The 14,761-nt window shown below is 39.2% G+C and overlaps 1 protein-coding gene across 2 annotated transcripts in view; it reads left to right on the top strand.

The window, feature by feature from the left end:
• LOC139616495 (RNA-binding motif, single-stranded-interacting protein 1) overlaps positions 1–14,761 on the top strand; it is a 22,033-nt gene extending 7,272 nt beyond the window's left edge. The window contains exons 2-14 of one of the 2 annotated variants that reach the window (XM_071473607.1): positions 487–665; positions 3,099–3,157; positions 4,313–4,404; positions 8,268–8,425; positions 9,454–9,533; positions 10,115–10,230; positions 10,574–10,623; positions 10,726–10,813; positions 11,120–11,170; positions 11,795–11,905; positions 12,053–12,133; positions 12,244–12,322; positions 13,877–14,761. In XM_071473607.1, the coding sequence (XP_071329708.1) occupies positions 487–665; positions 3,099–3,157; positions 4,313–4,404; positions 8,268–8,425; positions 9,454–9,533; positions 10,115–10,230; positions 10,574–10,623; positions 10,726–10,813; positions 11,120–11,170; positions 11,795–11,905; positions 12,053–12,133; positions 12,244–12,315 (1,137 nt within the window). In that variant the 3' untranslated portion in view covers positions 12,316–12,322; positions 13,877–14,761. Of the gene's footprint in view, positions 1–486; positions 666–3,098; positions 3,158–4,312; positions 4,405–8,267; positions 8,426–9,453; positions 9,534–10,114; positions 10,231–10,573; positions 10,624–10,725; positions 10,814–11,119; positions 11,171–11,794; positions 11,906–12,052; positions 12,134–12,243 lie in introns of both variants that reach the window. The other variant, XM_071473600.1, reaches the window with a different exon arrangement.

The following is a 14,761-nucleotide window of genomic DNA, read 5'->3' as shown; positions in this document are numbered from 1 at the left end:
ACTTGAAGCAGCAGTATTTCATTGACTGGTGTTAAGTTTTTCTTAATGTATTCACAATCACATTGGGAAAAAATGAACTCTTGTTCATTGTTAGAATTGGATGAAGAATAAACTGTTTGAGCACTTTCATTTCATTACATTACAATCCTTTTTTTTTTCTTTTTTTAACAATATTTTATTTTTTGGCATTTTTGCCTTTATTTTAATAGGACAGTGGAGAATGACAGGAAAGGGACAGAGTGAGGGGGAATGCCATGCAGGAACGAGTTGTGCTGATCGGGAGTCAAAGCATCCACTCGCCTACTAAGAGCATGCACGCTCATGTGTTATGTGCCCTAACCACTCGGCCATTAGGTCAACCCCCTTGCTATGCTACATTTGACATGATATGATTATATGGAGGGTCGATACTCAATATTATTGAATTACAACCCAGCCTCGACTTAAATTCAACCTACATTTTCTGTGTCTCCCTGTCTATTCCAGCCACCTGTTGCCCTATCATCACACCCCATGGCTCCACCCAGCCCGAGCACCAACAGCAGCACCAACAACAGCAGCAGCAGTAGCACTGCAGGCTGGGACCAGCTCAGCAAAACAAACCTCTACATCCGAGGCCTGTCCCCTTCAACCACTGACCATGACCTGGTCAAGCTTTGTCAGCCGTGAGTACCACACTTCCTCTCATCATTATCTGGTATTGATTGGCCGTTGTTTTTTGGCCTACTTAGTTTCAGAGTCTAGTTTTAATTTGCAGTGACAGTCACTTATTGATTTACATTTGATAAAATACAAATAAGGTGAGAAAAAACTAAAAGGTAAGATGTAAATATACCATTTTACTAGCTCAGTTGCAAGCTTGATCAAAATGATCAAAAAATGTATATAGTGTTATTGCTCTTCCTTTCTAATTATCTGACTCTGAATAATAAATTGAGTCCTACAGGTCTGTTTAAATGTATTCTAAGAAAGGATTTAAGAATTAATCAGCTTTTTACAATATTTGAGATTATAACAAATGCAGCAGTATTGCAGGTTTCATTTGAATATGATATGAAAAACCACACAAGGACAGAGCGTAGATGATGAGCTGCTTGACAGCATGTGGGGCAGAGAGACAGCAGAGAATCACATATCATGTGTGTGAATAAAGGGAAGACACTGTCTGCAGTGGGCTTGGCCACAGCTCTCTTTGTGAGCTGAATGCTTTATAATTGCCAAGCAGAGAGACCACCCTTGGGCCTCGGACTGATGCCCCATCTTCGCAACATAATACTGACTGAGAACACAAAAGCTTTGAACATTCTGTTTTGTCACTCTTATGTAAATCTGTAGACACACAGGGCTTTCTTTTTTCTTGTGCATTCACACTGTCACAGGGTCACACTGAATAACCCTAAATCACGTTTGTAACTGCATGTACATGTACAAGTAAATATGCAACATTTTGATGGCAATGTAAGAGCAAGTACGTTGTAGCCACATGTGATTTGAGATTAGAGTTCAAACTGAGGAAAGGTCATAGGTTGTCGCTCTTTCACCCAGTTTAGCATGTAGTGTAATCCCTGGCTAAAATATCCTCCTGGTTGACTGCAGGGTGATGTGTGTCACTGTCACTGTGGATTATAGAGGTGGTTTTTAACATGAGAGACAGAATGTCTCTCCACATTACTGAGGACAGAAACTTCAGAATAGAATCCAGGGATCAGCAGGCACTTGTACACATGCAGGTTGATTTGAAACAAAATAATTATATTGCAAATGAAAGAATTACTTCATAAAGAAAAAAAAAGCCAAGCAGTTGTGTGGCTTAAGAATATTGTGGGTTATTTTGCTATTTCGAGTTGTCATATTGGGGTTCGGGAAGATCTGAGCGATTGAAGCAGCGTAGAGAGGAATCAGCTCTGGATGAACAGCAGGACAGGTTACCAGGTGTTATGGAATGGGATCAGATTGTCCTGTAGGGCTAAAGTAAACTCTTCTAAGTTTGTGTAGTCTGTTAACACGTTGAGCCAGTGATTTACAGATGATTTTGTTCTGTCTTTCCAGTTGACGGAAATGGTTTTCCTGGTTGTCTTGCTATTAAGATGAAAGTTTGGAGATGTTGTGGGATTGTAATTGAGGAGAGATCGCCTAAAAGAGTGATGCAGGGGGAGAGGGGGATATGAGTCACTTGTGAAGGACCAGTCATTGTCATTTTTGTCTAAACCTCTGCTAGTTTCATTGTTTGATTAATTGTTCACATATTATGGTCTGGGCTGTAGAAAAATTTATTCTTTTTGATTTATTTATTTTTTAAAATAAAACAACAATTTTAAATGGGCACTGGAATACTCAATTAAAGAAGTGAAAGTGGCTCTGACATAAAAAAAAAAAAAACAGAGAGAGAGCGAGAGCATTTGGGGTTTTTACCCTTTCACTTCGGTACTGTCAGGTTTTTTGACAGTTCCCGCATCAAAGCTTCTTGTATGAAAAGACTCTGTAGTAACACGGTATTCTCAGATGTTACCTTTAGCAAATTCCTGTGGTCTGCATGCATACCAATACTGCTCTGTTGAAACTATGGCATGGCATGAACCACACCAGATCGCTGAATGTCATGCTGCCTGCATTATGTGAGGCAGTCATTTGCACACATGAACAGGTATCTGTAGTGGTGACTTCTGTGAAAACAATGTGCCATGAAAAACCACAAGGTGCTTGCAGATCGCCAGTATTCCTCAATACATAATGGAAATTATATGTCAGACCGTAACATAATATGATTCCTAACATAGAAAAACAGGAGACTGATCCCAGCTACCCAGGGGCCTTAAAAAGATGGTACCCAAGTGACCCTACTTCCCCAAAAGAGACTTTGGTGACTCTGTATAAAGCTTGATACAGTGGTTTAGTTTGTCTAAAAAAAGGGACTGTTTATCTTAGCGCTCACATGGTGGGGATTTTCAGCACCACATGGAGACCACTTCCTGTTTCTCATATTTTTACAGTGATGTCATAGATTGTTGCTCAACCCTCCCACTCTGTGTGTTTTATAACTGGCTCTGTCTGGTATATAATCCTGCTAACAATGTCTCGCCTTTCTACTCCTCCCATAGGTATGGCAAAATTGTGTCAACAAAGGCGATCCTGGACAAGACTACAAACAAATGTAAAGGTGTGTGAATTTTTTTTCTTTCCAGCAACACCCTCTATTATTTCCCTTCCAATTAGGTGTGAATAAAGAAATCCCTTGAACTGCCTTGCTGGATATTCAACACCTTGCTTTGACAGAACATCACTAGACACACAATGTGTGAATTCTGCCTGAACCTCAAGTCATTTAACAGCTATGGAGTTGTCTGAGATGATCTGCTCATGTCAGGAAACACGACAGCCAGGCTGCTTAAAGCTGCCTTCCAGCTCACGTTATTTTAAGCCTCAGCCCTTGTCTGTTAGTGTGTCACTGCTGTGGGTGGTTCCTCGGGAGAAGGCCGACTCCTCCTCTTTCTTCTGGATGACAGTGCTGGTTTTGTTCCAGTTCTAATAGACTGCCCACCTGACTAAAGAGAGACTTACTGATTCTCTGCAGTGCTGATGGGATTAAGAGAATGCTTTGTCACTCTCCTCTGGATTATACAGATGCCAGTTAATCGAAGGCTCTCTGTGAAATGGGACACCGTTAAATACCTTGTAAAGCTCTCACTGAATTTTAAATAGAACCCAGAGATGGCTTTAACAATAACCTTGTGTGACCTTAAGTCAAAAACTAAAGCCATAATTTTTTTTTCTAATTTCACACTTTATCAAGATCCTTTTGTCATTAAGAGAAGCATTCACATTAAAGTTTTAGAACCAATGTGACCCATTTCTCAGCTGAAAGAGCCCTGACGTATTCACCATAATTTAGCTTGAATAAGTTAAATATAGCAGGTGTAGTACAGGCCAGGGACTATGGTTTCCCCCTGTTTGTACCTCCTAGGACAAAGAGCTGACCTGAGCCTTGAATGTCACTCTGGTATCTGCATCCTCAGCACTTTTCTACCTGTACATCCACACACACACACACACACACACACACACACACACATACACACACACACACAGAAGCTTACATACATATACAATTTGATACACCTACATTATGCAAAAAGTATATACAGTACATACTTACTGTGCAACTTGTCAGTAGCACATTATATGCACAAATGAACACACAGACCATCACCATCTATGACAGAGAGGCATATGTTAGCTCACATCACACAGTGGTTCTGCTGTTAACTGTACAAGCCATAGGATAGTGTCCTAAATGTGCTGCTTGTCTCCTCAGGATATGGCTTTGTGGACTTTGACAGCCCCGCTGCAGCTCAGAAAGCTGTTGCTGCCCTAAAGACTACTGGTGTCCAAGCTCAGATGGCAAAGGTGAGGATTCATTACAATCTAATCCTGAGATCATATCCATACCAGTCACCCATTAACACTGTTTCTCCTCCATCTGGATGGTCAGGCAGTTTAAACCCAATCCTTATGGTATTAAATAGCAGGACTGGAATCCATGACTGCTTAGTGTATGCTCACCAACACTTGGTCTGTAGACCGCTCAGTGACTCCGAGATCGCTGGCTTTAATCATGAAGGAAGCCAGTGCTGAAAACATGTGAATTCTGCATGTGTGTTTATGGAACTTATTTGATTATAGTTATTTGCACTATTCAGCACCAGATTAACTAAGGCACACTTGTACATTCATAGGAGAAAATGAGGCACATGTGCACCAGGTTGTTGTTGTTTGCAAACAAAGTATCAGTTTGCGAGTGAATAGTGCAAGTGTCGAGATGAGGCTCTGTCCTTTTTGCAAACACATTTAATCACGGACGGCACAAATAATAGGTGGAGAGATGTTAATGCAGGCTTAGTATGCGTTCTGCTAGACTTACTATTGTCATGGAAATGGCAATAATTATTAATTAACACAATGTCAGATTATTGTGGAACAGCAGATAACAATAGATGGGCTGTTGCAGTTTGTGTCCATTAGACTTTGGTAACATTGCTATATCAACAACAATTGAGATTGGAGTTCAGGTGAAGGAAAGGTCATGAATTCATGCTCTCTCATCCAGTTTAGCATTTAGTCTAATCCCTGGCTAAAATATCTTCCTGGTTGTCTGCAGGAAACATTGAGGCTTATATACTGTCACTGTATATGATATAGGTCATTTTTAACAAGATTGCCTCTCAACATTATTGAGTACAGAAATTTGGCCTCATACAGTGGTTTAGTTTGGCTAAAAAAAAGGGGGACTGTTTAGCTTAGCACTCACATAGTGGGGACTTTCAACAGCACATGGAAACCACTTCCTGTTTCTCATATTTTTACAGTGATGTCATTGATTGTTGCTCAACCCTCCCTGTGTGTGCTTTTGCATGGGTGAGACATTGCTATTTCAACACCATTTCCACCTGCACTTCCTACAGACTCAGTGCTCTGTGTCTGCATTTTGTTATCCTCTTGTCTTACCTTTTTTCATTTGCAATAAAGTCCATTTGACTCCAGTTGCATTAATAGCATAGTTAATGCAGGGTTAATACAGTACACACTGGTGTTGCACTAAACCTGGCTCTTGATGTTAAAATGTGTGTGGTAATAAACTGATGTGTTCATACATGGTTTATAATGTACATGCATGTGTTTCTCTGCAAGTATTGAACACTTATACATCTATTAGCCAACACCTCTCAGCTGGGCTGACAGATGTAAAAGGCTGATAGAAGGGTTTCAGACATGAAGGCGGCAATAGCCAGCCTATAGTATATAGAGATTGTTGTTGCTGATAGCAGATTGACGTGCCAGAGGAATTATCTATTATAGGTCTGAGACTAATAACCAAGCACTCTTGTACATACATATAGTTTCTCCCACTGAAAGATACTTAAACCTCTCAAAAATGAATATTCAGCAAATGAGGCTTCATGCTGCAAATATATTTAAGAAATTGGAGAACATTTCAAGAAATACAGATAAACACATCCCTCTTTGTCACTGAAGAAGTTGGAGGTAGAGTAGACTGCCAAATTATTTGTGCTGAGTGTTGTGTGGACAGAGTCATTCAAGGTTTCAACACACTCCAAATACAGCTTTATTTGTTCACAAGATATTGTAGGAGATTATCAGATGAAGGGCTTTAAAGTAAGGCCGTACAACTTTTGACTTTATACTTGTCTCTGTCATCGGAAAAGGAAGTAAATAATTGTGTGTTGTTATGGCAACAGGGCCCAGTGAGGGAAAATTTGTTCCCATACAGCACTCAGCAAGAACCCTTAGCCTCATTTCCCTGTCTGGGGATCTGTGGAGCTTCTTGACATGCCTCTGTGCACCCATTTTACTTTTTTTAATTAAAAGAGAGCAGCTTTGAGGGGCATGCCTAAGTTTAATCTTTGTATTGTGGAAGGTAAATGCCATTATAAAGTGTGGGCCTTTCACTCCAGCTTTATTCGCACTCTTGCAGAAGCTTGTTTGGGCTTAATGGACTCCCTGACAAAGGTCCCCTTTCCTGTTTTTTATCTGCCCAGGCTACCTTCAACAGACTTTCTCTCATTATTATTTCAAAGGCAGGTGGTGGGAAGTGGCCAGATAAGAGTTTCCCTTCTTTTTACCCTATATTATTACAGTGAATGTTTTGTGATACTTGATTAAGTGTGTCCCTTTCTTTCTATACATATAAGGGATTAACCTTATGCACATTTTTATGAAAAGTTTTTCATATTTGCTAAATTATATATTATTGAACTCTTTAAGTCTTATCAAGATTTATAGAGGTTTTATATTGTTTGTTGTGACCAGAAAGTCGCAGTAATCCTAAAATCAGCAGGATAAATTTGGGCGCAGTATGTGAAAGCTTCTTCATTCCCACCATGGTAGTGCCCTTGAGGAAGACACTTAATGTCCCTACTTCTCCAGTGGTCAACAGATAAGACTGAGGCTGTACTCGGCAGCTACCAGGCGTGAATGTGGAGCAGAGTGCCCCATAGAAAATGCTTTTTGCAGTAGATTAAATTATTTTTACATCATTTCATACTCCATGTCTTCGTAGCAAGGCAAAGAGTAACGTCCCTTCATCAGCCGTAGCTCTTTTCATCAACTCTTCATCCACAACCATGTGTCAGTTACAGTTTGTGACTGATTGATGTATGTTGACCCATTTGACATACAAACAGATGTTCTCTAAAGTGATGGTACAGTCAGTCTGACAACAGAGGAGCTGTTACTGTTAAATTTCCTGCATCAAGAATAGTTAGTATGTTACAGTGAAGACTAGGTTAAAATAAATCTTGCATAAAGTGATGGATGAGAAAAAAAATCAGCTTCTTGTTATTAACAATTTATCAGTTGCCTCACTGGGGGGTCATTTAGGTGACACTTAGCAGGACAAATGCTCTGCTATACTAAAAGGTAAAGAGAGAAAGGAAAAGAAAAGCAGCCTTTTCTGCTTTTGGACACAATTTGTGCATGTGTACAAGCATGCATGTGTGTGTATATGTGTGAAAAGCAGGTAGGAGTATTACTGGTCTCCTGCTCCCTTTTGAGTTATTAGAGCTGCGCAGAGCTGAAGTGCTGAAACGCCCCCCTGCACCCCTCACTCCAGCCTCTCATCTCTCCGTCCATCTCTTTGCAGGACTATTTTGTCTGCCCAAAAAACCTGAAAAACAGTACTTGGGTTTTGTTGCACTGCAAACTATGGCCTATTCCTTGTCCTCTAATTGTGATTTTTCTGTCAGTGTATTACTTTTGGTAAATCAGTCTTGCCCTATAGCTGACTCTGAATGCAACACACACATTGATGAATAGTAGTGGTGAGAGGCTGCTCCCCAGGGACTCATAGCCATGCCCTTGTTTCTGCTGATGCTATTAAAATACAGCAAGAAAAAAGCTGGTGTGAGCCTGAAGCCACCGTGGGCTGCATGCAGATAGTGACTGTTTATTACCTAAAACCCCCAACAGAGACAGACAGGAAGAAGCAGAGACATTATAGCCTCATTATTGGGGTCTGTATTGAAAGTGTATTGAATGTTTAGCTATTTCAATGGATAAATTATATAGAATTGCTAGGAAACTTCTTCTTCCTCCTTCTTTACATTGCTACATTATTGAAGCCAGTTTGAATGTGATGCATGCAGAAATATCTGTGTGTTTCAAGCATTTCCAATAGTCTAATTACATTATCTCTGGCTTCTTCTCTCTCTCTCTCTCTCTTTGTCTCTCTCGCTTGTATTTTGACCATACAGCAACAAGAACAAGACCCCACAAACTTGTATATCTCCAACTTGCCTGTGTCCATGGACGAGCAGGAGCTAGAGAATATGTTAAAGCACTACGGCCAAGTCATATCCACACGCATCCTGAGAGACTCCAGTGGAGCCAGCAGAGGAGTCGGCTTTGCCAGGTCGGTTACTTGTGTAATTTATTGTCGATGACTCATGCAACTGAAACAACATTAAGAGGTTTTTACTGGTGCTACATATACTGTATTATTTAAAATCAATGAATCTAAACTTTGTCATATATGACACATTGTTATGACTAAACTACATACATGGTATCCAACTGAGATGACTGGTCCTCTTCTGGCCTCTATTTGGGCAGTTAGTTTGTCATCAGATCAGGTATGGCAGGAAATTTGTTGGATGGCTTTGTGGCTAAAATAGACTCCATTACAGCAGTAAACAGGAAGAGACCACTGTTCGACCAGTAAAATAGAAATTATGCCGGAGACATGGGAAATGAGAGAAGTGGCAAAATTCCTTTTACAACATTAGGCAACAAAGTCTATTTTACTTTTAAGAGACAATATTGCTGATAACACAGGATTGAGCTCAGGGCCATTCTAATCCAGTTACCAAAGATAAAGTGGCATTTAACAATGTTTCAAATTGTTCCAAAAGATTAAAAATACACAGAGTTTCGCTGATTTCTCATCATCAATTAAATGCAGAATGTGTTTAACTTCTAAAATTAATAACTAAAAAAATACATCACTCTGTTGTTGAAAACAAGGTGGAAAGAAGTGTTCATGTATGGACAAATGGCAAATGGAAACTCCTTTAAAAATAGTTTCACAATGACTGGATGATTTAATTATAGTGGTAATGCTGGCTTCCGCCAGTCGTACTTGCATAACCAGACGTTTGATAGAGACACCTGACAGGCAAGGCCATGGTCATGAAACAAAAACATCATTATGCATCATAGGAATGTTTGTTTGTGTGGGTGTGCAGTAATGGATCTGTATGGTAAAATGGTGAAAATATACAAGATGATTCGATAACATGTCGCAGATAAAAATCTTTTATTTTGAACCACCTTTTCTACCCACCCAGAAAGGAAGCCGATTTTGGAAAGCACCTGTTCACGCCCTCATTACTGCAGTTATTGCTGATGCAGTTATGTTCTGTTTGTCTTTTATAACTTTAGGATGGAGTCGACTGAAAAATGTGATGCAGTCATTTCTCACTTCAATGGAAAGTTTATTAAGACACCTGCAGGTGTTCCAGGTAAGAAATACTGTATAATTGTCTTACATTTGCAGACATACACTGCAGAAATGTAATGTAAAATGATCTAGCCATGCCATGAAAAGAATATGTGAAAGACAATAACAGGATTTGTTTTATAATGACTATAATGTGCACAGTCTTTATAGGTTAATAGGTTGGAGTAATAGGTGTACAGACAGGATGATGCGGTCGGCCAACTGATTCATGCTTCCAACAGGAGTCAGTGAGTCTGCTGGTGAAGAGCTCATATACACTCAGCCCTAAGTGGTAGAGCACAAAGAAAACAAGAGGGAGAGAGCTGCTCTGTGTGGCCTCCACTACCGCTCTAAGTTTTTTAATTGGATTATTAGACTGAAATAGTCTCTGCTGGCCTTGCCTCCTTTAGGAAGGGGAGGGGATTACAGGTCCATAGCTGCCAAATTAGATGTCTGTGTTCTCAGGCTGCCTAGTAAATGTGCATTCCCAGGCTTTAGGGAGTGAATTGCTGTAGCAAGCAATGACAGATAGCGTTGTCTTTGTGATAGTCTTTATTTGAGACAAGCTTTTATTTTGTTCTCTCACCATTTCTCGTTCTCTAGCACCCTCGGAACCCTTGCTGTGCAAGTTTGCTGATGGAGGGCAAAAAAAAAGACAAAGTCAGAATAAATTTGCCCAGAATGGTCGGGGTTGGGCAAGAGATGGTGACTCAAGGCTGGTAAGTGGCGTCCAGGATGGAGTGAGAGTCTGAATAGCTGATGGGAATCAGTCCATGACCAGATAATAAAGAATAAACTTCAGGTGTTAGATGATAAACTACAGAGAATGTAACAACATGACAAAAAAGAAGCACTTTTGATGTGGATGCTGGTGTTTAATGTTGCTGAAGGGATAAATTACATGGACAGCATCATTTCTGTTTATTGTAGTCTGTGTAGTCAAGGGCGCCCTCTTTCAGTTTTGTGCATAATACATACACAGTAGACTGTAGTACAATGCCATTGTGTTTGAGTTGCATGCATCGGTTTAGTTGCCAGACCTGTGCTGTCCTTTTCCCCCAGGCTGGAATGACACTCACATATGACCCCAGTGCAGCTGCTATGCAGAATGGGTAAGCTACAACAACATATTAGATTACACCGTCCTGGCCAGTATACGTGTGCTTAATTTACTTTGTTATTTTAATGAATTACACTTCATTCTGTGTCCACAGATTTTTCCCACCAGCATACAGTATTTCAAACAGGATGATTGCTCAAACGTCCATGTCTCCTTACATGTCTCCAGTTTCTACATACCAGGTTTGAATGCTTGTCTTTAATGTATGTGTATATGCAGCTCTAAGAAAAAGCAATACTTGTGATACTAAAAAAAAAACATTTTATTTTATTCAGCATTTATTATATTCATTTAATCATTTATTTATAACCAATATGTCATTCCAATTCAGAAAAATGTCCCATGGGGGTTTTGGAAGTGTAGTTAAATGTGACAAAGGGTATTGGGGCCCTTCATGCCTGATGTGCCAATCACAGTAGCATGTGATCTCTGGAAGTAGCAGCTGTTCAGTGCCTGTGTGTTTACAGTGTGTTTGTGTGACGTTCCAGGTGCAGAACCCATCCTGGGTGCCTCATCAACAGTACATCATGCAGCACCCAGTAAGAGCAAAATCTCTTCACCTTCACGTCATCGCTGTATTCATCACAATTCTCTTTCCCTTTTCTCTTTTTCTCTATTTCATAAAAAAAACATTCCTCTGTGTGGTTGTTACAGAATTGAAACATTTTTCTATAAACAAACACACACAATATGGAAGTGTAGTAGTTACACATAAGGTGACATTGATCCTTGAGGATTTACTGTGCTAAAGTGTTTGTACAGGGATGTAAAAATGACTGCTTTTTAGAGGCTATATAAAGATGTGTATTTGATGACAGATGCTGAATATTTTATAACAGATGGGTTTGAATTGAGACAGAAGAGTCCTGCCTTGCTTTGAAAATGAGCCAACACAGACGAGGAAACACTGTATGATGCATCAGGCCGGCCAAGATGCTTATAGACAACTTGTTCAACTTGTGACTACTCACCTTCTGCTGTGGGCAGAAGATCACAAGTCTCGAGATTATTCAGTTTCTTTTTGCCTGAATTTCAGGCATAACTCCACTTGCACTCAGTAACTTTTATTCAGTCCGATTTTTCAAAAGTATTTCAGTTTTACAGATAGCTACTCCACCAGCTGCATACATGCCTTTTCTCACCTGCATGCACTTTTCTTCCAGGGTACAGTGATATCGCCCTCTATGGACCCATCTATGTCACTGCAGCCTACTTCTATGATGGCCCCCCTCACACAGCAGATGAGTCACCTCTCCCTGGGCAGTGCAGGAACGGTGAGACGATGCTGCACGGAATCAAAAATAACTTAACACATGACATTTATTTGAGAACAAGGTGTTTAAATGTGCTTTATTAAACTGTAAAACATACATTATGAATATGATCTCTACATGACTATTTCTCTTTTCTTCACTGTGCAGTTTATGGCCGCCAACACAGCTATGCAAGGGGCATATATCCCACAGTATGCACACATGCAGGCAACTACTGTTCCTGTGGAGGTATGTTTGAACATCAGTGCTGCCCTCTGTGTATGAAATCTTCATTTGAAGCAACAACTCATTGTTAGCAAAATGGCAGCGGCAACGAATTATCTCACTCTCTCTTCCAGGAAAATGGTGCACACTCACAAGTGGACTCATCCAGAAATCATTCCCCATATCCATACCAACAAACCAAGTAGTGCTGAGGTAACGTTTGTTCAACAGCTAAAACAATCATGTCTACAAACGCAATGGACGCTAAGGATCTTTTCACTGTTTTGCACAGGTTCTGCAAATGTTTAAGTGAGACTATTTTTGGTATCATTTTCAGAGAGAATATCTTCAGTTCATCAGATGATTCAAATTATATTAAAAAAAATTCAAAAAAAAAAGAAAGTTTTGAAAAAGTTTTATTTTCATACTAGAACGTTTATTTTTTACCAAGGATTGCTGCAGGATACAAGAAAGAATCATGTGACTAGTTGGTCCAAGTGCATGATAGTCAATATGTCTTCTGTTAATATTTCCAGATTTTTTTTTTTTTTTCCTTGAAGATTTCTTTCAGCCAGACATTTTGAAAATGATGTTTTTGTGCTTGCTGTGTGAGTGTTGCTATGGTGAAGTATTAATTGTTGTTTTTTTGTAAAGTGATTTCTCCTAGTACTTTAGATTGATCTTGCTGTCTGATTAAAAATTTGCCTTAATAGTTGTGATACAGTAGTTGTACAGACCACAACAGAGAGTGGCAATAAGCAAAAGCTATTACCTTTGAAATCAGCCACATAGGACTTTTGAAACAAAAAAAAATAAAACCTTTGTTTTTGCTTTTTCCCATCCAGAACAGCTAGAAAAATAGATGTAATTTTAGAGAAAAATGTTTTGAATGAAATTACTCCACATCTGATGATTTTATTGGATGTAATATTTATTTAGTAAGAAGGCCCTACATGTTTCTGGATGTTGGAATGATGAAACTCTGCTGAAAGACCACCTTTTGAATATTGCCTTTTTGAATACTTGGTATTATAGAGTAGATGAAATGGTGGGGTGGGGGGATGAGACGGAATTGATGTATTTTGTTTGTTGGTCGTGCTTTTGTCTTTTTGGGTGACGTTAATTGTTATTTTGATGGGTGTGTCTTTTTCACTTTTATTTGAAAACCTAACAGGAAAACATGGACTCACGATTGTGCAAAAAAAAAAACAAAACTCATCAAAGCCTTGTAATAGAGCTGAGTTAGAGGGTAAAATGAGATGAATATGTGTATTTAATTGCACCTCACTCTTTGACAGCAAACAAACAAACTTGGCACTTTCAATCGTAGTTTACTTCACCAAAGATTGTGAGCAAGTACACGGAGGAAATAGCATCATTTGTCTCTTTAACTGCAAATTAGATTGCAGTTTGGACAATGTGCCTTTTTTGTACATTTACATTCAGCTATCTTAGGTATTAGTACAGGGCAGACACAAACAAGCATGAAGGAAGGCCTGGATCCAACAAGTGCCACAGATTGAATTTCTTACAGAAAATTTAACATTATAGTGAACATTAGGTAATTGAAACAATGAAAGGACAGTGCTATAGTAGTAGTCTGATATGATATAGCACTAAAAAAATAAGTCTGATTATTATTTTTTTGATCATAATAGATCAAAGCAGGCTTTTTGATTTAGGTGTCCTCTAATAAGCCTGTGATTCGACCTGGTGGTCAGTCTGACCAATTATCTACCTCAGAGTTTTCTTTCTCCTCTGTATTAGGTCGGGTTAGCAGGTCCAGCCCGCCCTTCCAGACCAAATGCCATGCTCAGGAGCTGGCCGCATACAGCTGTTTCCTTTCAGGTTGTTTTGAATACTTTTTGATTTTCATCAGACCTATTTTTTTATGATGTATTATTGTAATCATTGGAGGGGAGGGCAACACGTTTCTACTCATGTGTATGCATTTAGTTTTTATAGTTTCAAAAAAGCTGCTGCTTTTATGACAATAGATTCCAGAGGCTGACCTAAGATCCTTAAGACCAACAATAACAACGAAACTTTGTGGTGTTTACTGGATCGGTGCTCCTTTAAACAAGCATGTTTGTTGCTTTGTTCTGGGTCTAGACAAACTCGCAGCAGCGTTTCCTCTGTAGTTAACTAGAGTGTGCAACAAATGTAGGGCCGCTATACTTGAGATATCTGTGTAATGCCTGAGACTGAGAAGTTATACTGTCTTGTGAGGTGTATGCTGCTAATGGTGTCTGAACCAAGTGCCATAGTATCTGGATCAAGAGTTGCAGAGGTGCATCAAAGAAAATTGCTCATATAGGTAACCATCATGTTGAACAGTCACTAAGTTATATGAAAGTTATAATTTATGAAAATTTTTGTACAGAAAGCTTAAGGAAAGAAAGAGATTTTCATAGTGCTAGATGAAAGTTATTGTTTTGTTTTGTTTTTTTTGTTTTTTTTTAACATGTGCTACATAAATGCCAGTGGTAACCTGTCTGTACAGTTTAAGGAACCTTCCTCTGTATTTTTGTTTTGTAGTGTTTGTTAAAGCCAAAGACTTCTGCTTTTCTTAGTAGCTTGTTGCCTAAGGTTTATTCTGTTCATTTCTTTGACATTTTTTGAATAAAAATTTTAAAAATTTTCACCTTTTAA

The sequence above is a fragment of the Trachinotus anak genome, unplaced genomic scaffold, assembly GCF_046630095.1.
Source record: "Trachinotus anak isolate AG129_WGS33_773 ecotype Australia unplaced genomic scaffold, CSIRO_AGI_Tana_v1 ptg000001l, whole genome shotgun sequence".
NCBI classification, from domain to species: domain Eukaryota; kingdom Metazoa; phylum Chordata; class Actinopteri; order Carangiformes; family Carangidae; genus Trachinotus; species Trachinotus anak.
Note: the sequence above shows the minus strand (reverse complement) of the source record. Positions and strands in the feature narration are given on the sequence as shown.